This window comes from Columba livia, chromosome 17, assembly GCF_036013475.1.
Source record: "Columba livia isolate bColLiv1 breed racing homer chromosome 17, bColLiv1.pat.W.v2, whole genome shotgun sequence".
Lineage (NCBI taxonomy): Eukaryota > Metazoa > Chordata > Aves > Columbiformes > Columbidae > Columba > Columba livia.
Window position 1 is genome coordinate 6,023,903 of NC_088618.1, and position 24,682 is coordinate 6,048,584.

A 24,682-nucleotide genomic window follows, 5' to 3' on the forward strand; every position below is an offset into this window, starting at 1 on the left:
ATTGTGTTTTGCGTTCTGCTGTACTGGTCACTTGATGACAATGGTCCTTCCATTCAAGCTTGATCTGACAGCGTCACAGTTGTTTTATTTGGGTTCAGTGTGAATATAGTTCCAAAATAAAGAGGGAAATGGAGTATTTTGTTTGGCTGTGCTGGAGGGCACTTGGTCCTTCAGAGGGTTTCTGTCCCATCCTACAGCCCTTTCTCTGCTGGAGGCTGAAATTGCCATCTTGGTTTGTTTTTAATCTTCGCAGATGTTTCTTTCGAAGCCAAATAAGCTTGTGCAGTGAGCTTGTTTCTTGGAAAAGCTGGTGGACTATTGCTTTCTCCATCTTGGCATTTAAAAGAGCATTGATCAGGACTATCTATCTTGATTTTACCCAGGATCTGTCTGCCAGTGTTTGTCCATTATGGTGAACATCCTTCAACAAACCGCTTGTAAAAAGAAGTTAATACAAGTTGGTGTTTGGCTATTTTGATACAGACCTTACAACAAATAGTTGTTGAACTATTTTGTCCTAATATTTTCCGAAAGTGCAATGAATTGATCTCAAAAGTATCTTTTTTGTGCTGTCAGCGAAGGGTATTTTCTTTGTGGTGGCGTTTGCAGAAAGCGCCCTGTTAAAAATGAGTCGTTTGTCTTGGTGCAGGGTGGGGGGAGAGTGGAGCTGTTCAGTTTAATTAGCGAAGATACAAGGGCCAATACTGAAAGAGTTCATGCTTTTTCATTCTTAATAACTTTTCTTTGGTTTAACAGGCCATGAACATTGCTGGCAGCATAAATCTGGGCCATAAAACTGTTGTGATGGGTATTTAGTAGACTGCCTTTGTTGGTCCCTTGTTATTTTGACAGGAATAATCCCTTAGACGACTTCACTTTGTGTTTTTACTTTGGCTGCAAGGAGTTGATTTTACCATCTTCTTAGACCATAAGAACTTAGATTTAGAGCTGGTCATTTTTGTGCTCATTCACCTTGCTATCTTTTTAAAGCACTAAGTGATAGTAGCTTTCAGAGGGAAATAAATTACACTAAACAAAAACATCACTGAACACAACTCCACACTGGCAATCCACTTGTATGGAACCATTGGAACATTGTGATGCTTTCAGGAAACACTAGTGGTGTCTCATTGGTCTGTGTGTGTATTTTGACTCCTCTCTTCTAAAACAACTTCTAAATTGTCTGAGATTTTTGTTTTGAACAGCAGTGCCCAGTCTCCAAAGTCTGCATGCTTGTTATTCACTTGTTGTCAAGAAATCCTATCACTCTCTATACATTTTTAAATGCAGACTTTAAACTAAAAAGCCCTTTTTCCCAGAAATGTTTGTTTGAAGTTTAACTTGTGTCTTATGTGGAAAAACATGAACTGTTCGGGAGAGCTGTGAAATGAAGCATTTCAAGTGGGAGGTGTTGATTTCAAGCATGTCGCTTTTCAAAAAAAGCAAATACATTCACTTCCTCGCACAACAGTATAAACCAGGCTTGTTCTGGCTTGTGTCTCCTGCAATGTTGGTGCTGAGGGATCCTGTTCAACTCTTGGTGCCAACTTTCATTAATGCTGCGGGTGCCCTCTGGGACAGAGCGAGTTCCTGGGCTTAAAACCCTCCTGATGGGCAGGATCCTTGCATTTTCAATTCTTTGTAGCTTGACTGCCAGAGGCTGAAAAGAAAACTAAATACATTGATACGGGAGGGATTTTAAAGATATTCACAGCTATTTCCTCCACTCCGGTTTCTTCCCCACTCTGAGGATGTACTGTCGTGGCTCAACCCTAGCAAGGGATATATTTAGAATTTGGTTCTTGGCTGTGTTTTGCACATCAAGCCGACCTCTGCTCTGTCTTCAGCCTCGCGCTGTAACCACATGATGTGCGTGGTGAGTGTTCGCAGCAGGTTGGAGCAGCTCTATTTTCAGGGTGTAAAAAAAACCCATGACAAACTCTAAAATGTCTTTGAAATCCTGAATGGAACGAGCAGGTTGACTTCTGCTTTAGTGAGGAGATTTCTTTGCATGATGGTAACCAGACTCCTGGCAAAACCAACTTCCTCTGGATGAATTTGACCACGGTCTCTGTTGTGGCCAGAGTCACTTAGGTAGGTTTTGGGTCTGTCTTTGGTGCTGCTGCCTTGCAAATCGTGGGTCTCTTGGCTGGACCCGGCTCTGGGAGGCCTGGCATAGCTGGGGATTACAAGTGAAAGATCCACGAATGGAGGAGCAGTGATTAGATAAAGACTGGCAAGCAGGGAAAGTCATTTTGTGTGTCCGAAAGGTGTGGAAAATGCCAGTTTTGGGAAGCTGTGATAGTATTCAACCTCTTGGAGGTTCAAGTTTGGGCTGGGAAGGTTGCTAGGAACACGTGGTTTGTACTTGAGTAGATCGTTGAACTTGCTGGCCATGATTTGCTCCTGTTTTGCTGTTTACAGTGAATGCTTTGTGCTGGTGTGGCAAGGAGGGTCCCTGTCAGCTCTGCGCTAACCTGCCTGTCAGGTCATTCATAGTGTTTAGGCCTGTTACACAGTCTGGGTGTTTTGAATAAGGTGAAAATATTTTTACTGTGGCATAAGGCATTCGCATATTTCAAAGGGTTGTATGTTAAATGCAATGGATTTAGTTTTGCCTCGATTCAGTTCAAATGCAGTACAGAAGGAGAGAGTTTTGCTTCTGAGATGAAGGCTGGTTTCCTTCCATGAGGCTGACGAGGTGACAGGGTCTGCGGTGTGATGTGAAGCAGCGCGGCTGCGCTGACGGCGTGCATGGGGCACAGCAGCTCGGGGTGCTCTCTGCCCTCGCCGCCCGCTTACTTTTGGGTACCAGCTGTTCACGATGCACTCTTGGCATTTGCTCCCTTGAGTAACGGGTTGGGACGCTTGCCCTTCTCTTATTTCTGCAGATGTACATCTGCTTTTTTGCATCTTTTTTGCCCCTGGTAGGGAGAAGGGGGTTGGGATTCACAGAATCACAGAATGGTTGGGGTTGGAAGGGACCTCTGCATCAAGCTGCGAAGCTATGAAAATATTGAGAATTAAACCAGTTACTCTCTACAAACAACCCCTGTTACGTAAGGTGAACACTGTCAGCTTTTAACGGTAGGGATATAATTGGTTCTTGCTTATCATATCCCAGTGGAAGAGGTAGAGAAAACACATATGGCTGTGACAGTCCGGGGTTGCATAGCAACGGGGAGGATGTAGTGGCTGGTATCATTTATGAGAATATTTTATACCCTGGGATTTGGTACGTATCTGCTGCGCATGGCAAAATTAAACATTTATGATTTAAAGGTTTTTTGAGTACAGCAGCGTGGGTCCTTGGGATATAACAGTGCTAAATCTGCTGTGTGGGAGGACGTTTGAGTGCTTTTGGGCGCAGGCTGGGGCGGTTGGGGCACGCCTGTGTTTCCCCATGCGGCTGCTCGTGCTCCAGTTTGCCCCATGAAACCTCTTTGTCCCCTCCACCGCATCCCAGAGGACCCCAGGGCTGGCGGGACGTTCCTCCTGAGCGTTCACCGGGGCTGGTCCCTGCAGCCGCTCTGCCTGCTGGCAGCAGTGGGGATGGCCAGCGTCACAGTGAAAAGACCTTGGGGTTGTGAGATTGATTAATTCAATTACTTTTGTTGTTGCTGTTTGGCTTGGTCTCCAGCATTTGTAAAGCGCTTCCTTGGGTTGAAGGCATTGCTGTGCTTGTTTGGCAGGCCTGGGGACATCGTCCTCGTGTCCGTGGGTGGAGCCTGTGTTGGAGGTCTCTTAACTTTCCTCATCCATTAGGTCAAAGAAAACGTCCAGTTCCTGGAAGTGCTTATCTGCGGGTGCCGTGCGGAGGGTGGGGTGGGGGGCAGAGGTGCTGCCGTCAATGAGGACGTTGCACTGGGACACCCGCTCCTTTCAGCCGTTTATTTAGAGACTGAGCTGGTAAATCTTCTCACCTGGCTGCTTGGAACTACCGGGAGCTTTGGTGTTGAACTATGACTTACTCCTTGTGGGCAGCACTGATCCGCCGGATAGTGAGTACTGATGGGTGCTGATTCCACCGAGTCAGACGTTCTGTTTGCTCTTTTGACCTTTGGGTACCTGCGAAGAAAAAACATGCGTGGGATGTGAAAGTTACAGGGTTTCTGAGGCCCTCTTGTTGTGGTGGGTTTCGGTTGGATTTGATGTGGTGGTGTGTTCTTGGTAATTCTGTTAGTAGTCCAAAATATATTGTTTACCTTTCGGTAGTAATCCTTAGAATCATTAGAATAATTCAGATTAGAAGGGGCCTCTGGAGGTCATCTAGCCCAACATCCTATTTAAAGCAGTCAGCTATGAAATAATAGAACAATTGGGACAGTTTTCTTGACTTGGGAGGACTTGTAAACTCTTTAAGTGCAATGTCTCACTAATGGGCAGTGGAGTTCCGAATATGGGCAATTTGACCCAACCTCTGACTTCTTTAAATTAACAAAGGAGAAGAGGGAAAAAGAAGGAAAAAAACACCTTTTCAGGAAATTAACAACAGTTTTTCTCTTTGAGTTTTTAATTAACAAGGTGGATGGTCAAACCTTCCTTCCATTGTGCAATCACCTATTCATATTCATTTCATGGCAGCAGATTTTAACTTCCAGTTTTTGCACTTGGAGCTGTGGGGTGTGATTTGGGCTGTCTGGTGTCTCGGTCTCTGTTACAAACAAAGCTATTTCTGAAACTGTCTGTGCAGATTCTGACTCATGAGATCTCTTTCAGCTGCTATTCCTCATATGCCAGGCCTTTATTTCACATTGGTGCAAAAGAGTTTTTCACATAAATGTATGCATTCCTTCTTAGTTACCGTTAATTCTTGCACTGGTAGGGCCATTATTGTGTGTGCATCATTTTCAGGAACTGGAAATTGCAGGAGTAATCAGCCCTGGACTGTTGTCAAACGCAGCGTAGTTCCAAAGGAGCACTGAAAGAGGCATAATCATAATGTCTCATTTGAGAAGAACTAGAGGCAAATCAGTATATGACTTGGCTATTTTATTTCATATGAAAATTAAGTTGATTTTTTTTTTCCTGGCTACTGTTGTAAGAATTATGAAGTTAAAGATCAAAGCATGGAGAATTACAGCATTTGAATACCAGATTGAGAGCGGTATTTATTTGGGTTTGTGTGCTAAGACACAGGCCCCTCCTTTTATTGCGTTTTCCTTTTGAAATGTCTGGTTTTACTGTATCATGAATATTCTGTTTATCTAGGAAATGGCTGGATCTGGCCTAGCTCCATATGTTGTACATCTCTTCTTTCAACTTTGGTTTCTTCTTCCAAGGGATGGATAAAGAAAGAGAATGGATCACAGACATTAACAAAAGGTTGTTGAGTTAATAGTGGGCAGTTATCTCTTACAGGAAAAAAGGGTTCTATTCAGAGCAGATCTGTTCTTCTGAGCAACAGAAAGCAGAGCCAGATGTGTCACTACTTCATCTTGCAGGATCTTATTTAAAAAAATTCATCCATCTGAAGAAGTGAGCTGTAAATTTGGATTTAGGCAAGGGAACGAAGTATGAAGCAGAAACTGTTCGTGTTTGGGAGCAGTACATGTTGGAAAGTATTTTCTTCTTTCTTCTCCCAGTACTGAGGTAAAAACTGGTTTTAGTTCACCTCGCTGTGCCATGGGATGCATTACAAGCGCAGCTTGGCCATAGGAGGGGCCCTTGATCTGTCTTCTGTGGTTTCATGTTAATGAAGGTGATTCAGGGCACTGTGGGATGTAATGGGCTTGTGGCAAAGCTGGAAAGGGCCACTGATACATTCAGTAGGTCTTGCATTCTTTTCCCAATCTGCCTTAAAGCTTGATCTGTAATCCCAGTTTGTTCTTCATTCATGCTCTTTGTTGTAGCACCAAGTTGTTCCAAGTAAAATGTCAGTGCCAGAAAATGCAAATATATCTGTATGACCTAATTTGAGCTGCTTGTGTCTAAAAGCATCTCAGTCATAAAACACAATGGTCCATATGTATCGTTCTCAGGGAATTCATCATTCTGACTGGTGGTTAGAAAATCGCAGGATTGCACGTACAAGCTCCTCACCATGAGCACGTGAGTGGGGCGGGAGGGAAATACTCTTGTATTTCTCAGGAACCACCGGATGTTTCCTCCCCCCCCCGCTTTTTTTTTCCCAACTTGATGCTTATTATGAATTTTATTTCAATCCCAGTCTCACATTGCAAACTACTGCGTTCTTGTAATCAACGTATACAGTGTATTTGTCAGGGATGTTGCCAATTCCTGCACAGAACAAGTTGCACATTTAGTAGAAGCTGTATCTGCAGCACCTCAGTGGCCCAGGCCCGATACCCCGAATGACAATGCAGGGACACAAAATGACCCAACAGACAGAACAGTCTTCCCCGTTTTGTTGGAAGCTGGTATATTCCACCAGCTCCAACTAAAGCCCGTTATCTGTGTTACTTGCAGTTATTCACACTGGTTCTAGATAGAAACGCAGTCTAAAAAGCTTAGGACCAGGAATGGGGGCAGCAGAAATGCCACTTTGTTTGGTTGTGTTGGGGAGACATTGTTTATAACAAGTGCAGGGTTATCATGGGAGCAATGGCCATAAGGAAAAAGCATGCACAGCTCAGATAATACCATTTTGGCAACAACAGGAAAGAATGTAGGTGCAAATATATTGCTCATCTGAAGGCTTGATAATTCTTAATAAACTTTGGCATTGCAGACAAACTCATCAGCACACGTTCCTCAGTTTCAGGCAACACTACCTGACATGATATATATTTGAACTTTGAGATGCAGTTTTGTAACCCAAGTGACATAGTTAACACACAGTGATTCTCTGTGCTCAAACCAAACCAGCTGGCTGGTGAGGTGTGTGCTGTGCCGATTGTACCTGGAATGGGCTGACAAATGGCAGAACTCAGCTTCCCTCTGGACATAAGTGTGTATTTTTATCTAGAAAGTGTAAGAATTACTACAAGTGAATCATCAGGCTTTGGGAACATCTGAAAGATGAGAAGCAGAAAACTTCCGTTCTTTGTAACTCACACACTGAGCGTCTGTTTTACTTGAGCGTTGCAAACTGAGAGTTTTACTTTGTCTAGTAATGATGCATTGTAATAGTTGGAATAAATGCTGGAGCCTCTTGTTGCTTTTTTCATACCACTTTGTCAGCAAGAGAGTGACAGAACCAGAGGGGGCAGTGGCTGGTAGCGCAGTTGGGGAAGTAAAAACTCATTAGAGAAGATGCAAATGTTGTGGGATTCTTCAGTAGCCAAGTATCAGTGTTAGTGAATTATCCTAAATGTCAGTGTTTTTATAATCTTAAGGCAGTGTTCTTTAGGTTTACAAAATCAAGGACACAAAAAGCATGCTATCTCTTTTTTTTCCTCCAGTAATCCCATTTAATTGAATACAGTCATTACTTTGTGGGTGCTGCCTGAAGTAGAATAGAGGTAATATATGTATTGGTTGTTTCCACCAGCAGGTTCTGCTGGGGAGTCTGAGGGGGTGAGTGTTGGTTTGTTTGTTTTTTTAAAAGAGAAAAAACTCAGGACAGGTGGAAAACAATGTAATGTGCTGTCAGATGAGATCTTCATAAGCGAAGCTGATACGGCACTGAAAGCTGTACTTGTATTCGTTCAGAATAATGAATGCGAAAAGGGCCAATGATTAATTATCTATGCACAAAGTATTATTTCAGTAACTATCTAACTTCAGTGCGTAACTGAGTACAACTGCAAAACAAAAGGTGCGTCAGCGCCATAATCTGGAGCATGTGAAGGTTCTGCTGCAAATGGGGGTGCCAGTGCAGCTGAGCCACCTCTGTCCCCTGTCCTTAGATGCACCGTTGCCTGCTATGAAAGTGGCAAATCTATGAAGTAAAAAGACTTAGGAAATGAAATATCAGAATAGAACACAGAAAAACCACCATGGTCTTGTCCTGTGACACTGTACATTGTGTTTGAACTTTACATTAGCACACATCAATTTGTCAAAGACTTTCTAGTGTCTGGCACTATGCTTATTTATTTATTTATCATTTTTAGTTTGAATGTCTTCCAAAGAAAGAGCTGGGGAAAAAAGAGCTCCTTTTATGAAACCCAGGCAAAGAGCAGTAGAGTTGGTGTTCCCTTTGTATGCTTGGGGAGATAAAATGCAGTCCCCAGCAGAATTCTTTCTGTTTGCACAGGTGCTTCTAAAAGATTTTGTGCAACCTGAGGTAAGAATAATCTTAAAGGAATATGGACTTACTAAAACCGGAGAGTCAGTTCCTGCCCTAGAACCCAGGAAAGCACAGCTCGTTTTGTAGTGAATCGTTGTGCTGAGTACACAGCCATTTCCACGTTGAAGTTTGTTCCCGATTTTACATTGACCAGGTTTAACTGGTAAATTCAAAACCACCGCAGCAACTAAAATCTGTTAATCATTTAGGCAAGGGCTAAAGGAATGCTGAACTGTGGCGCTTGTTGGCTTGCAGGACCAGCTGAAGCAGTGCTTCTCCAGGCAGCCCCCGGACGCCAAGGACACAGACACGCTGGTGCAGGAGCCCGACAGCCAGTACGGCACCTGGAACGAGCAGCGGCACAGCGGGGACAGGTGAGGGCCAGCGGTGTCCCCTCCACCACCCCTGAGCTTTGCCTGGGCTGGGGGACGAGGAGAAACCCTTGGGCTGAGCTGCGTGCTCAGCTTCAGTGACTATACAGTTTCTTTAGTCTATAGGTGAAGAAATCATTCTTGAATATCTGCAAACTGCAGTAAGGTTGGAAAGGTAAACTCCATCCTCCAGTGGGGATGCAGTATCACCGCTTTTATAAGTGATGACAAAACCAGCTTGGACGGGAATAGATTTAACAAGTCTGCTAGGGAGTGAAACGCAAGTTAGATGTTATTTTTTTAGTGTTAAAATGGTAGAAGATGATGTTGGAAAAACAGTTTTTCTTGAGAAATAGGCCAAATGGCCTTGACTAAATTAATATAGATAGTAAAATGTTTTTAATGCTTTGTATTTATATTTGTAATTGAAATTAGAAATGTATTTTAAGTTCTACCTTCATTTATCGTCTGCCGTGTACGGGTGATCCAAACTATGCTTGCATGTATTTGTTCACCGTGAAATCTCACAGATTTCATTTCCTCAATTTGCAGCTTTGTGCCTGAATCTCCGTCCTCGGAAAACGATGTCATTTCGACGAGAAAACAGCCTCCAAATAGCCACCCGTCTTCCCTGTCCTCTCAAACGGAACCCACCTCCCTGGCCGATCACCATGACTTCTCCAAAGACCAAAGGAGCAGGAGTTTGGACCGTTCCAGCACTGACATGGACTCTACTGACGGGACAGATTTACCTCCTGTTGGGGACACCTACCCGGATGGCAAGACCACCGATTTCTCCTTTATCGATGTGAGTTACCATAACGGGAAACACAACATCTGTTTCTACATTAACTAGATTGTTACCTGCGTTAAGCACCACGAAGCAGTGTCTTCCTTAAACTTTGCGCTCAATCTTCCTCTGGCTTTTCTTTATCACGTTGAATTTTCCCAGCTGACTTCCTACCTGAAAAGTTTAAGATGAAAACCATGAAGTTCTTCTATTTCCTGTAATGCTCATGTTTTGCGAGATGCCAAAAAGCTGTTGGCCTCAAATAATGTCTGCTAATGGCAGAATAAAGTTGCCGTTTCTGTTTCTGCTCCTCAGTGAGCTGTAACATGGAGCTGTGGCTCCATGAACATCAGAAACGTAATTAAATAACACAAATAGCCGGTGACTGCTGTGCTATGAACCATGCAGATTTGAGGCTATAAAGACATTTGCTAATATTTTTCTTTTTTACAATTGGTCTCCTTCTGTAGTAGCTCACAATTGCATTTTAAAGGATTTTGTTCATACTTAAGGATCTTGCAGCTGGTATAAGAACAGTAATTTCTGGCCGTGCACAATTAGGTGAGGTTTAGCATTCTTTGAAAGCACTAATACAACTGCAGTTTTTCAGTATAGCATGTAGGAAGCAGTGCCTTTTTTTTGGTAAGGCTTGGTGCACCTTATTATTATTATATAATATCTAATGGCAGACACATAGGTAAGTGCAAGATTCCTGATTTAAGTGTCTGGTGCAGCTGCTAGGAAGGTCTCGGATGTGCCGCTTTGCCTCTCGGGTGCCGTGGCGCGGGCTGCTCGCCGAGACGTAGGATGGGTGCGAGCGGGTCTGTGCTGGAGGCAGTTTGGTCTGGTGCAGAATTGGCTGTGAAAACCCCAGCTGCTTCCTGCGTGGGCTGTTGGAAAATGCTCCCAGCCAGCTCCGCTCTCCTCTGGGGAACTGCAGAACCCTCTGTTTTGCCAGAGCAGGGGCTGCTCTCATCTTGCAGAAGCCACGCTTGGTCCACTGCTTGGAGATCCCCAACCTTGGCCTTGGTATCAGTGAATAATCCTTTGGCAGGATATCCCAGGTGCAGTGTTTGCTCTGTAAAGGGAGCGTTAGTGTCCCAGGACAGTGTGGATGGCGTTTTGTCTCTGTCAGTGGTTCTGCAGGTAGTGGAGATGGCCCCACATTGTGCTGTTTCCTGGACAGCTGAATGTGTCTCTTTACAACATTGGTAACTACTTCAAGTACAGCTGGTGATACGCTGCTTTAATGAGTAGTTTATTCCTGACCTGAAATCACTTGAAAAGAAATAAAATCACATCTTCTGAAGCAAACATCATTGAGCCTCACTTTTTCTGCACAGGCAAATCTCTAACAACAAATTGGTTTAAATAAATTACAGCCCCTTTTGCTCTGTAAACGTTATAGTCTCACCGTTGTGTGCAGAGACAGGTGTGTTGGGAATGACTGATCATGGAAACGTTCTGAATGCCATGACACTAACTTGCAGTGTCCTGGTTGCTGGTGAGCAGCTTGAAATTGCTGTGGATTCTGCAACTCATCAGAACAGTGGAGTTACAGCACTCTGCTACCAAAGAATCTATCTTAATTGCTCTTTTTAGATTCAAGTCTTCTTACTGGCCTTTGCCTGGTACTAGCCAGCACGGCCTGTGTTCTTACAACACTCTAGGAACCAAAATCCTGTTTATTGCAGGGGTCTTTTTAAATTAATTTAGTGAAAATAATTCATGCAGATCAGCCATCCACAGCCAAGAGAGATCAAAGAACCAGTACTGCACCCAGTTAGCCACAATGTAGCACATCCTCATCATCAATTCTCTTTAATATCATTTTAAGTAACTATAAGAATAATAATCAGGCAAATAGATATAGTTTAATTAAATTGAATGAATTAATGCGTTAAAATAGGTTGGGAAATCATGGATGAGATGACTTTTGTTTTTAGTCTGGTTGAAAGTAAAGGTTTTGCTTCTTTTTGTAGAAAACCACCGTTCTGGACTCCAGTGCGCTGAAGACTCGCGTGCAGCTCAGCAAGAAGAGACGCCGTCGGGCTCCTGTTTCCCACTCTCTTAGAAGAAGCAGAGGGCTAGAGTTTGAAAACAGATTTTCTTTGACGGAAGAACCAGATAACACCTGGATGTTTAAAGATTCCACAGGTATCCCTCAACTCTCTGAAATAATGAGCCATAATCAACTCTGTTATAAGGGCAGGGATTTCCAGGTGGTATAACATACCTGAAGGTGCATCAGGGTTTCACGGCAGCTTCTCTGTCCACCTCTGCATCATCCTCTCATCACGTCTCCCCCTCGGTTCCTTGGAGTGAGGGCAGACGCAGCAGCCAGACCTACAAGGACCAGGGAAAGGAGAGCTTGGCTGCCATTTCCTTTGGCTTCTGCCTTAAGAGGTGTTTTTTGTTGTTGTTCACTGAGAAAACACTGAGTTTAGAAACCACTACGTTTGAACGTGTTCTGTATCACACTCTTTCAATCTAAGCCCATGTTGTTTTGATAAGGGCAACTGTAATTGTTTGTATTCTAGACATGCTCATAAATATTCTTTCTTTCTAGCATCCCTATGTACCACAGCACTAAAGAGGATAAATCAACTCCTTCAAATTCATTCTATTCGAGCAGGGGCTGGACCACATAACTTTCTGATGTTGTTCCAGTCTAAATTAAATCTCACGTTCTGTGAGCAGTGGAGATGTTTAGAAGCAGCAACATTCATTAAATTAGGAGTCTTCTGCCCCATCATCTCTGTCAGCAAGAAGCGTTTCAATTGCTGAGTACTGAGTATGTTTGTTGCTTTGATCTGTCGCAGTGACTGCAGTCCTGTGGTGTGTTAATATTACTCGTAATACATTTTTGAATGGAAGGAGAGATCTGAAACAAGGTATAAATGAGAAGCCTGCTGACTAATGTTTTTTACCTCTGCCTTTTTTTCTGTTTTTTTTGTAACAATTAGAAGAGAAGAAAACTATGCAACAGGAAGATTCTGATGAGGAAGACAAGATACAGCACACGGCGAGATCATCTTCTGTCCAAGCCCAGAGACTGCCCATATTTCCAGGGATGGACCACTCTGCTCTCAAGGTGAGCGTGGGCAGAGCAGTTAGAGCAGCTCAGGAGCTGCAGATGCTCACTGGGATCTGAGCCAGGACCTTCTGCTGAAGGTGACCACGCTGCTGGGGGGGCCAGGACCTTCTGCTGAAGGTGACCACGCTGCTGGGGGGGCCAGGACCTTCTGCTGAAGGTGACCACGCTGCTGGGGGGGCCGGGACCTTCTGCTGAAGGTGACCGCACTGCTGGGGGGGCCAGGACCTTCTGCTGAAGGTGACCACGCTGCTGGGGGGGCCAGGACCTTCTGCTGAAGGTGACCACGCTGCTGGGGGGGCCAGGACCTTCTGCTGAAGGTGACCATGCTGCTGGGGTAGAGGGTGGGTGTGATGTGTAGAAAAACCTTGCAGTTGACTTCCTCATGCCTAACTATTGGTTAGAAACACTAAGGGATTTGGGGAAAAAAAATTTGCTTTACAATGCAAACATGCTTTCAAAACTGTGTAAGTTTACAAGAAATGTATTAATTGATTTCAGACATGGATTTCTTGGTTGTTGTTTTTATAAGTCTGAGTTGTTTGGTTTGAGTTAAAAAAAAATATCTGAATGCTGCCTTACAAAGGAGCTCTTTATCTTTACTTTTTAGGCCCAGCTGCGGAAAAGACAAGTGTCTGAGAGCCCTGGTGAGCAGAGTTCTGCTCAGCTGTTCAAATCCCCTAAACCACAGCTGCAGCTCGGAGCTGCCGGTAGCAGAGTGCTGCCCTCCAGCGTGGAGAAGGAGGACAGGTGAGACTGCAGGGCCGCAAAGATGCAAGAACTCCTTTTGGTGGAAAAAAATAAGCCTTTCCAAGGCCGTATGGGAAATGGTATATTTTTGTTTCTGTAGCGAGTTTTCAGAATTAAATAATGAAGAGTGGGGTTTTTTATATCTTAGGCCAGAAGAAAAGTCTCCTCAGTGGCTGAAGGAGCTGAAATCAAAGAAGAGACAGAGCCATCATGAGAATCAGGTCTGAAAAGGTACCGTCCACCAAAAAGAGGGGCTTGGTGAGAGTGTGCAGGGATAAAAACACACCTGGAAAACCTTCCTGAATGTGTCCGTATAACAACTCCCTAAGCAGAAACATTAAGCCGGACTTTCATAGAAAGATTAATCCAGGAATGTAAAGTAATTCTGGGATGAGGCAGAGCAGCTTTTGTAGAAGTGAAGTTTTCATTCATAGGTCATAGTTTCACTGATCTTTCTGTGGATAATTTATTTTAACAACACTTGTTCTGTGCTGCAAGAGCGAGTCTCTCACCGAGTAACCAAGGTTTGCCCATGTTTTGTAAACCTCAGCGCATGCTGTTTCAGCAGAATTCCGGGCAGCTCTTGAGCATCCAGCACATTAAAAAGGGTGAGACCAAGATGATACTGCAACAATTACATGTATTTGTGGGGCTTTTCTGTTACAGACACGGAACAGGGTCTGTCTGCATGACTGTGTTATATCATTGCTTGAGTTCCATTGCTTCTGTTTTTTCCTTCCAGATAGCAAAGAAGATAAAGAAGTTTAACAGAAGCCTTAACTCATCTGAACTTAAAATTCACACGTCATGTTGCTGCTGTTTGCTTCCTGCCTCAACTGCTATGTGCATGGTGCCTTCCTGTTTTGTGGAGAAAGCTGCTTAAAATTCATAGTCAAATACAAAGCTGTATCTCTTGTGGTGTGGGAGGACAGTCACTTTAGACCTGCCTGGGAGAAGAACCGGTGGCTCTTAGTTTGTCACTTCGGAAGGTCCTGGAAGGTCGTGATGGCTGCTCTGGGAGTGCTGTGCGCCGGGGAGTCCCCTCGCTGCTCAACAGAGACAACACGGGTGTTCAGTGGCTCAAAGTGTGACTTCTGGTGGCCGTGTCAGGTGTAAGGCTGGGCTTTGTGTTTGTTTATGAAAATAACAATTTAAATCAAATTTATCCTTTTTTTTTTTTTGGTGTGAAAAAGTACGCTCCTATTTAGAATGAAGTTTGTGGAAGGTGAGAGTGAAAGAACAAACAATGTTTACTGCCATATTGAAAAAGGAAACTTGATTATTTTTTGTAAAATGTATTTTTGATTGGCTTATATTTACATGTGATCTGCTGACCTGGCAGATGGATATAATTTTTAGATGAACAAAATGTTAACTTTTGTCACTCTTGAAATGGTATATTCTGTGTTTTGTCAGCATGTGGAATAATTGCTTCATTGGGATGTCTTTCCTAAAAAGGATCAAGCAATAATGTCAACCAGTTCTCTTTAAAAAAATAAATGTAAATACTGTTTTTATAACAAAAAAGGAAGGGAAGAGGGAGGATGTTACACTCATATCAGGGTTCCAGTTAATTGTTGAATGTCACTTTAATAGCAGTTTGGATAGTCCCACTTCATATTTTTATTCGTTAATCTGTAAATACCAGGGTTAAGTTTTTATTTTTATGCTGATTTTGTGGGATAACCTAAATGTGATCTTCGGTTTCTCAGATGATTTACTTTTCTTCTTTTGGTAAAACCGACGTTATAATAGTGGTATAGATATCTCATGCATAACACGGGTGTGATGACGATCTCAAATATGTTAATATCTTTGAATACAGATTCTGAAATACCAACCAAGATGTCCATTGAAGGCATACTTTATTCTTTCCCCAAATAAGTGCTCTTTTCAGTAAACCTTTACAAATGTAGCCCAACGAGGGAGGTTTTTCCATCGTGTCCGTATTCGATGAAGAAAGCAGCAACATGGAGACCACCGGGGGCTCCGGTGCCCTCCTGCAGCAGGTGCTGCTCCTCGCGTTGCCCTTCCCCTGCCCTCATAGCTCTAGGTATTAAAGCACCAGCACTTGAACTCATTTTCCTCTTGTTATCGATCAGTGTTTTGGAAAGCTCGCTGTCCGCGGGGTCACCACGCCTGGGCTGGCTGTCGGGCTCCTCCTGCCAAAACCGCGTGCCAATTCTTCTCCTGGAGGAGCCGCGGCCGAGGTGGATCTTAGTCCTGCTCTGCTCGTGGGAAATAGAGCAGCGTGCCAGGAGACAAGTCCCATCTGTGCATCTCTCTCTCCCAGATTTAGTTCCAATAGCAGCTCCCCGTACTTAACGGAGATGAAATGAATACATTTCTCTTACGTAAAAAAATCTTTACGTGCTGCTTGGCCCAGTTTCACATCAGAGCTGTTGCCACCATTACAGTTTTATAGCCCTTTCTGCTACCAAGTAAGAAATGATCACCCAAGATTCCTGCCGAGCGGCTTTAAACCCCGGGCGATGGGCTTTGCTTGAGTTCAGTCAACCAGACTGTTAAAGAGCTCCTCTTCAAACGTTGCACATATTTTCTTCTCCCCTTTTCTTTAGACGATGGTGGAAGAGGCAACTCTTTAAGATAAGCTTTGCATACGTGTCCTTTGGGTGTTGTTTAAGGCAGCGCTCTGGGTTTACCATCGGGTGTAAGCCACGTGTGACACGCTCAGGCCAGCCCTGAGCAGCAGCGGCTGCAGCTGGGACAGGACAACGAAAGGGTTTTGTGACCATGACCCAGCTGACGTGGGGCTTACCTTAAACCAGGCCTAGAAATCAGGTAAATTCTCCTTGCTTACGAGAATATTTACACAGGCTTGATTAGCGAATTCAGCAGGTTGGCATTACCACCAGTCAGAGGATTTATTGGTTTTTGGTCTAATAAATGAAGACCAGAAATTCTGTACCTGCGTGTTTGGGTCTGAGGGAACTGAGGGGATTCAGACGAGGTTTCCACAAAGCCCATTGAATGTGTCTGCATTTCCACGTCTGCTTGGACAATGCACTGAAACTTACTGTATTTAGTAGTTTAACCTACTACTGAAAAATGTTTAATGCTTAAATGTCTAATTAAAAAGCATCTTTAGAATGTTGAATGGGAAAGTGTCTTTTCTGCTCTATCAGTTCTTTATGTTGTACATGGATTAAATATCTACTTCCTTCTCTTCAGGTTGTCACTATGTAATAAAAGATATATAAATATGTTATTATTTCTTAAATGACAGACCATACTGTGATACACTTTATATAATTCTATTTTAATTCCAAATAATGATGGTTGAATTTCTTACACTTTTGTTGCCACATATATATACATATATATTTTAAGCCCTTAGCTTCAGCACTTTCTTTGGGTGTGATTTTTCATTAATCACTGGAACCTGCCTTAGAGCAGGTTTTAACTCTTCTCCTCATAGTGTCTGAGCAATAACGAAAGTGCTGGGGACCCAGTGGCCTCATCCCTTCCTTTACAGCTGCTCAGCTGTCTTCCCTTTGCTTACAAAGCTGCATCAGTAATGTTTTTAAAACCAAAAGTACATGGCTTGTGGCATTTAGAAATACTTCTTACTGCACTTTTCTCTCATTATTACCAGAAATCCTCCTCCTGTTTTAGTTTGTCGTTTGGGGATTTACATGGCTACTCTGTTGTGATTGGAATCCCCGGTTGTGGGTTCCTTCCTTTTTATTTTTCTGGTTGCAAATTCACCTTTTTAGGGTCTGTGTAGCTTTGCTTTGAGTCCTTGCAGTTTCGTAGCCATTCTGAGTCCCCCTGCTTTGGTTTTACTTCCTGCAGATAAAGAGGTGACAGTTCTGTCTCGAGCCTGGAACCTCCTTACAGAAGTATTATCGGTATTGACCCCACCACCTTTTTGCTGGCACAGAAGTTTGCTTTACCCTCTTTGTTTGCAAACAATTATTGGCAAACTGTTAAATGTACTATGTGTCAAACTTAAAAACACAATCTGTTAACCAGCGTCTGTTTCTGAGCCTCAGTGCTTGTGCGGATGCGGAGATGTGTCTCCTGGCCAAGGGGTGAGCCCGGGGACGTGATTTGGTGTCCTGGAGAGCTGATACCAACATAGCGGGGATCAGGGCAGCTCTAAGATAAATAGTAAATAGTTTTAAATACAATGCTTTAAAAGTCTGCACCCAGTTAAAGGCTCTTCTGTATCAATGCCTTTATTCCCCTTACTATGAAAATACTGGTGGTGACACTACGGTGTCATTGCCCGTGGTGTGACTGTGTCAGAAGGGAGAGCAGGTTTGGCAAACGTTCCACGTAGCCTTATAGAATATGTGAGTGCAGGTCACAATAAATATCCTGTGCTATAGAAATTATCTTGTACTACATAGTTTCCAAAGTAATAAAGATATTCTCGCTGTTGTGTATTGTACTGTACAATTACAATTCAAGTTTAACTTTACCAGATATTAAGAGAAAAATCCATTTTCTAACACCATGCTGTCAGCATTTCTCAGAGGGATTTAAGAGGCTGACAGCAAACGGAAATTGAGTTCTGTTAGGAAGACAGATCACGGAGATCTACTGCCCCTTCTGTCATGTTTTGCAATTGCCTTATCAATGTGCCAGCTCTGGGAAAGGAGGATTCCCGGGCCCTGCAGCCACTGAGCTCAGGGTAATGGGGATGCTAGTGAGGAACCGACTGGTAAGAAAGATTTTGTATTTCTAGTCTGCTCTGGTAATGCTCATAGCTCATATATATATTTATGATTTTCTATGTCATAGAGTTTTGGTTGAAAGAGTCATCTATACTGGTTTCAGGCTTTAAAGCAGTTTTTTTTTCCCCCACCTTTAGCTTTGGTCCCAAGAGGCAGTAGCATTTTCTTCAGTGGATCAAACTTGTGTATTGAGGCTACTGTTCACTTTTGGAAGGGAACGTTCATTTTGTCAGCCTCTTTCGCTTTAGGGGAGCTGTCTTGGTTTTGGTGGGTGACTGTGTCACCTCTCACCACCTCCTCCCACACTGCTGTAGTTGTTTCTGCTTGCAAGACATATTTGCACATAGAGTCGCACAGTTCTTATTCAGACCTGGGCAGACCTGCTGCCCTTGTCTTGCCCCCTATTCCTCAGTTATTCCTGCCTTAGGAGCCCAGTGCCTTGTCCATTAGGCCACTGGTGTTGCAGCCAGGCAATTCTGTATTCAAAGATGAGATGTAACTGTGGGAAGGAGCTGAATGCACCAAACAGACTGAATCAAACTGCTGTCCGTGCTGTGCTCTTTGTAGGTACGAAATGTCATTTGACTGGTGACAACGGCTGCTGCTGAGCTGCACCGTGCAGCTCTTGGTGCATAGTTTTTGCTGGTTTACATGTGGGCGCTGGTGCGGACAAGACAGGTTTGCAGCCATCTGCCGGTCAGACAAACTTCAAATTCCTCCAGTTTGTCCTGCTGGAATAGCTTTTTGGCAATTTTGGTAAATGTTTCATGTGAGATTTCTTAGTTTCAAGACACTAAGAGCAGGTACCAAACCCTGTAAGAGCTGCAGTAAATGGAGATGTGCACGGTTGGGTGTAGCTCAGTGTTCCTGGAGAAGAGGGAATCACGATCGCTCCCAGCGCAGTGAAACGCTGCCGGCTCGGCCGCTGGTGCCGTAGAGCTGCCTGTTCCCCTGTCAGATCGGGCTTCTGATGGATTAACCCAGGTACGAGACCACATTGGTCTCGTCAAACCCCAGACCATGAGCACTGGTGGTTCTGGGCAGGGAGATGGGCTGGGGTGCAAAGAAGAGGAGACTCAATGGAGATGATCCTGGAAAGGGCCAAAGCTGAAGCAAGAACTCGAATCTTGGGTGCTGGTCCTGCTCCTCATCTGCAGCACCAGCTGCCTCCAGTGCTCCTGGGACCTGACACCGGCCCTGTGTCTCATCTGGAGTTGGAGCCCAAACAAGCTGTAAATATTTTGCCTTTTCTTCTCTTTTTTTGCTTTGTGCAGGGCTTGGCTTCTAGGTGAAACCCTCCCATTAACAGCTAATGGGAGAGTTTTCCAGAGAACGTGGCAAGAAGCAGCGTGAACGTGCTGACGTGAATTTCGCCGTTAATCTTCTGGAAATCGAGTGGCACATTTTTAAGGGACAGCCGAGAGAAATCTGACTAAGGTTTGCACAGCACGCTGCGAGCCCGCGCTATTGAGATGAAATCTCATGGATGGAATTCAGTGGACGCAGCTGCTGTATCAGCATCCCAATAATGTGCTGTTCTGTTCAGAAGCAACCCATAAATAGCCGGGCCGCCCGCGCCGCCGGCAGAGCGGAACCGCGCACGGAGAGGTAGCGGCAGCACGGCTTGGACTGCAAGGGGCTTTAGGAAAGAATTAACGTGTCTGAATTGAGGTCTTGCTATAGTGAACTTTTTGCTGATGCTTGGCGAGAGGTGGTGCTGCGGGGGTTTGGTTGAGGACGCTGGTCAATCTTGGTGCCTTTTATTCGTCTATTAACCTCTCGACAGCCCCTCACGTTTGTGTGGGGAGAGCAGAGGAGGGAGGTGTGTTCGGCCAGGGTTTCCTGTTCAAGAGATGTTCCTGGAGAGCGAGGAGGGGGCCCTGGCTGTCACCCCCCCCGCCGAGGCGGGTCCGGTCCCCTGGGATGCAGGAAGCCATCAGCCTTCATGTTATTTGGGACAGGTGTCGGCAGCTGGAAGCTGAAACCCAGCAAATTCCTGCTGAAAACAAAGGGCAGGCTTTTAGAAATAAGCTTAGTGAGCAGCTGGGTGAGTTGCCCAGGGTCAGCGAGGGATCCTGGGTCCCTTGGGAGATGGTTTGGTTTGGTCATGGGCCCTCTGGCCCCAGGATGATGCCTGGATGAGGATGCAGGAGGGAGAGGGGGGTGGACAACGGGTGTTTCCTTCCGGCCTGGACATCCCTGGGACTCACAGCTGCTGCCCTGGGGGGAGATGTGTTCACTGCTGCCTGTTCCCAAGCCAGCTTAATCTCTCGTATTTTATCAAGTACTTTTATGTGAGGTGTCAGCCTTTACATTATGAAGTGATGCTGTGTTAACCTCCTGCGATTTGGGTTTTCCAGGCACAATGACTGAGCAGCAAAGTCCCCCCGAGCAGATGGCGACTGGGGAGGGTGCTGGCGAGCAAGGTGCCAATTACAAGGTATACTGGGGGAACTGGTTACAGACGGACTCTGGGTGATGCCGCAGGTCACCGTGTGTGCACCAGGCTGGCACCAGTGTCAAAGTGCTACAGGTTGTACTGGGGAACCAGGTGGCCTCCAGCTCTCCTAAGGCAGCATCATGTTGGTATCATTGCTGATAAATCTGCTCCCTGTCTGCCAAGCTGAGCTGTGCGGGCTGGGAATGGAGGCTTCGTCTGGGGGATTTGCTGCTGCCTGGCAGGAGGAGACGCTGCTCGCTGCGTTTGTGGCTGCCAAGGACATTTACTGCTGGGCTCATGTGCAGCTGCGCAGCATTTTAATCCAGGAGATAAAGTATTCTGTCATGGCGGGGATCAGCTGGACGTTTGAGCAGTGAAACTCCTGATATATTTTTTTGGGTTATAATTCTTAGGCTTGTGGTTAGAAGTAAACCAGCTGCGGGTGTTGGAATGGCTGCAGCCCGGGAAACCAAGCAAAGCTGCTCCTGGCCAGGGAAGGCTGGAGGTGGGAGAAGATCCTGTGAACAGGGTTAAAGAAGTGCTGGGAGCTTGGGCTGCTGATTGATTTGAGGTGGAAAGAAGTTCCCGAGGACCATGGGTGCCACCTCCATCCCTTGATACCCCACCACACAGTGTCTGCAGGAGGCTCTGCCCTTGGCTGGGGCACTGGGGGTTTTGGCTGGGACCCGTTTAGGGCTGGGGTTTCCTGCCACGCCTGAGCCCAGCCTGGCTGCCGTGCCCACCCCAGCTGTGCCGGGCGCCCTGGTCCCTGCAGCCCCTGGCACTGCCCGGAGCTCATCCTGCAGCTCTGCAGGAGCGGGAGGTCTCAGGGAGGCATTGTGGTCGCTGCACCGGGCAGCGTTTAGAGGAAAACACCAAAAACCAAGCTTGTGCCAAGCCAGGGGAAGGTATTAATGGATCTGGGGGAGCAGCGAGAAGGAAAGGATGAGCCATGACTGGGGGCAGGAGACCATGGTCCCTGAGGTCTCTTAGCACAAACCTTCTGCATTTTAGATGCTGTTTTCAGCTTGCCATGGATGAAATATCAGCCTGTGTTTTACCAAGCAAATGTCTTTGGCCGGTAGCTGGATGTGGAGCGAAGCCTGGGAGGTGTCTGCCAGGGCTGGGGACGTGGCAGGACCCTGCTCTGCCACTGGAGAGAAGCCATGTCGGTGCAGGGCAGCGGGGATGGAGGGGCCACGGTCGGGGTGTTTTGCTCTGCTGCTCCTTGCGTTTGCCAAGGGGAGTCCTGCAGCAGCACAGGGCACTGCCCCCACAGTGTGGCTGCAGGAGCAGCCGACAGCGTCTCTCCCCTCTTTAGATCACAATCTATGAGCTGGAGAATTTCCAGGGGAAGAAGTGTGAGCTGACGGAGGAGTTGCCCAGCATCACGGAGAGAGAGCTGGAGAAGGTGGGCTCCATCCAGGTGGAGGCTGGCCCGTAAGTCAGGGCTGCGGAGGATGCCGTAGGGTTGAGGGTGCAGGGAGAGCATCCCCCACCTCCTGGGGAGCGGCAGCATTGCCTCGTGCTGGGCTGCTCCCCCAGGGACAGCACAGTCACCCCCAGCCCCCTGGTCTCACAGGTGGGTGGGCTTTGAGCGCCAAGCCTTCGCCGGGGAGCAGTTTGTGCTGGAGAAGGGCGACTACCCGCGCTGGGACTCCTGGTCCAACAGCCACAACAGTGACAGCCTGATGTCCCTCCGTCCCCTCCAGATTGTGAGTGTTAGCTGTGCCAGGGTGTCTGTGCCCCTGGGGACACCCTGTGTGGCTGCAGTGATGGTATCTGCCAGGGTGGGGGGTCAGAGGGGCCGGGGTCACACAGGGCAGCCCCTGATGCTGCTTCCCCCCCAGGACAGCCCCGACCACAAGATCCAGCTCTTTGAGAACACAGGCTACACGGGGCGGAAGATGGAGATCGTGGACGATGATGTCCCCAGCCTCTGGGCCCACGGCTTCCAGGACCGCGTGGCCAGCGTCAGGGCCCTGAACGGAACGTAAGAACGATGACACTGAGGGCACATGGGGATGCCGTGACAAGGTCCTGTCCCATGACATCGCGGTGTGGTGGCAGGGGTGCCTGGCACAGCCACTACAGCAGGGACAGGGCAGCTGTCCCCATGATGCTGCTCATACTCATCATGTCCCCTGCCACCTGCCCTGGCCTGCAGGGAGTGATGGGGACCAGGGCAGCATCCCTGGGCTGTGTGATGACTCCTTGTCCTGACCCAAACAGCAGGACACTGCTGCAGGAATGGTGGAGTTGGCACACTGTGGTCCCTTCTCTGCCCTGGGCTGTCTGTCACCTCCCAGCACGATGGCACTTCCCAACCGGGCTCTGCAGCTGCAGCCTTGCTCTGGCAGTGATGCTCGGTGGCTGCGGCAGTGTCACCAGAACCGCCATGGCTGGGGGGGTGTGGGCCTGGGGATGACGTGGCCATGGCAGGGGCTGAAGCAGGGGGGCTGGAGCTGCCCCTGAGCACTGCTGAGAGCCACCTCTGTCCCCCGCAGGTGGGTGGGCTACGAGTTCCCTGGGTACCGAGGCCGCCAGCACGTCTTTGAGAAGGGTGAGTACCGGCACTGGAACGACTGGGACGCCAACCAGCCCCTCATGCAGTCTGTGCGCCGCGTGCGCGACCAGCAGTGGCACCAGCGGGGCAGCTTCGAGAACAGCTGAGGGACACGAGGGACACCCCCCCTGCTGCCGACCGCGCTGGGGGCTGCCTGCTGTGATGCCGCTGGCGGATGCTGTGACCTTGGTGTTTTTTTGTGCAAAAACCTCAATAAAGCTCTGAGCTGGAGGCTGCTGGGGGCCTGCCTTGTCTGGGGAGGGGTCATGCTTGTGGGGGGCGCAGGGAGCGGGGCGGTGGTCCGGGGATGGGGGTATATGGGTGGTCCCATGGCAGTGGCCTAGCACTCCTATGCAGAGCAGGAGTGGGGGAATTGCAAGTATGTGCAGCGTTGTGCAAAGGCTGCAGCTTTCCAAAAATGAGCCCCAGTGCTGGTGTGGCTGGTGTGTGGAGCAGCACCAAGGTGACCCCCACAGCGGGGGGGTGGCTCAGCCATGGGGGGCTGGTCTCCAGACACTTGCCAAGAGTGTTTCCTGTGCCTTTGCTCCTTTCAAAGCGTCTCCCTGGCCCGGGGGAGCTCCACTCCTGGTTCCTTTCCCCCTTTCCGCAGCCCTGTTTGCTCTGCTGTTGGATGGTGTCCAGCCCAAGGGACATGGTGGTGGCTAAGGGGGGGTCCTGGGGGACACGGGCAGCCTCAGAGCAGTGGGGTGTGGAGAAGAGTTGTTCCCTGGCAGTGCCAGACCTAGTGTACCCCAAAGGAGGACTCACCCTGCGGGGTGAGGGCTCTGCAGGGCCCCAAATCCAGCCCCAAGGAACCTTTGCGCTGGCACCCAGAGTTGCTGCTCCCTGGGGATGGTCTCTAGCATGTGGGGCTGCTGTTTTGGTTGCAAACACTGGGGTTTGAGGCCCCTCTGGGCCGTGTCCCTGAGGATGCTGGGCATCCCAGCATGGAGCATCCTCAGCTGTGCAGGCAGAGCCTGGCCCTGGGGACACAGTGGCCACATTTGAGGACCACCCAGGGCTGGTGGCAGAGATGGAAGATGGGCTTGAGGCTGCCTGAGCAACAAGCTGCTGCTCCAGAGGTTTTCTTTTTGGGCCTGGGTTTGCAGCTCTTAAAGGGGATTGCATGGCCCTGAGTGGCAAAAGCTGCTCCCAGGACAGTCCATGGGCCCCGGGTGTCTGCAGCTGCTTGCAGCATCACCACTGCCCGTGGGTGAGATGAGCTAAAACCAGCCCAGCAGAGCCAAGGGGAGGGAACCGCAGCCCGTTAGGAGCTGTGCTCAGCACCAAGCACCATGTCTGCTGCTCACCGGGCTGTGTGCGGGGCCAGGCCAGGATGTGCCAAACAGCTGTGGGGATGCACGTGCCCTGTGCGGGGACCTGGGGCAGGGACCCCTGTGAATTAACCCAGGCAGATGGGGAGGGGCTGGAGGAGCCCTCTGCAGTGCCACAGCTGGAGGCATGGGAGATGGAGGAGGATGGTGACAGGGCTGGGAGCTATCGGGGGCACTGGCTCACAAACACAACCTGCCAAACCCCCTCTGTGTCATGCTGTGAGTTCCCGCAGAGCTGCACTGTTTCCAGCAGCCCCTGTGACTCCATCACCCAGGGTGGAGGGGACCAGCCACTCATGCATGTATCCCTGCTAGGACAGGTGCTGGTGCCAATGCCCCATGGGGGTGACGGTGTGTGTGGGGCTGGGGCAGCATCTGGAGGTGCTGTTGAGAAGCCAGCAGTGCATCTGCTGTGGGACCCCCTGAAATGGGTGCAGAAG

General features: G+C 47.4%; 2 protein-coding genes across 7 annotated transcripts in view; both read left to right on the forward strand.

The window, feature by feature from the left end:
• The window catches only part of KIAA1671 (KIAA1671 ortholog), a 66,995-nt gene extending 50,555 nt beyond the window's left edge, over positions 1-16,440 (forward strand). For 2 of the 5 annotated variants that reach the window (XM_065033627.1, XM_065033628.1), the window contains exons 7-13: positions 8,450-8,568; positions 9,118-9,373; positions 11,338-11,512; positions 12,322-12,449; positions 13,060-13,199; positions 13,348-13,430; positions 13,942-16,440. In XM_065033627.1, coding sequence (XP_064889699.1) covers positions 8,450-8,568; positions 9,118-9,373; positions 11,338-11,512; positions 12,322-12,449; positions 13,060-13,199; positions 13,348-13,426 — 897 coding nt within the window. In that variant the 3' untranslated portion in view covers positions 13,427-13,430; positions 13,942-16,440. Of the gene's footprint in view, positions 1-3,822; positions 4,002-8,449; positions 8,569-9,117; positions 9,374-11,337; positions 11,513-12,321; positions 12,450-13,059; positions 13,200-13,347; positions 13,431-13,941 lie in introns of those variants that run through there. The other 3 variants (XM_005498196.3, XM_005498195.3, XM_005498197.3) reach the window with 2 other exon arrangements.
• A 2,961-nt stretch (positions 16,441-19,401) lies between these two features.
• Positions 19,402-23,139, forward strand: CRYBB3 (crystallin beta B3). Of its 2 annotated transcripts, none has more exons than XM_065033633.1 (6): positions 19,402-19,510; positions 20,263-20,342; positions 21,664-21,782; positions 21,925-22,057; positions 22,193-22,335; positions 22,850-23,139. In XM_065033633.1, exons 2-6 carry the CDS (start codon positions 20,268-20,270, stop codon positions 23,013-23,015), a joined length of 636 nt encoding a protein of 211 aa, XP_064889705.1. In that variant the 5' UTR covers positions 19,402-19,510; positions 20,263-20,267; the 3' UTR covers positions 23,016-23,139. The 2 variants fall into 2 exon arrangements, with proteins under 2 accessions (XP_064889705.1, XP_013227641.1); XM_013372187.3 differs by having other exon boundaries at positions 19,460-19,573.
• Positions 23,140-24,682: the final 1,543 nt, after the last annotated feature.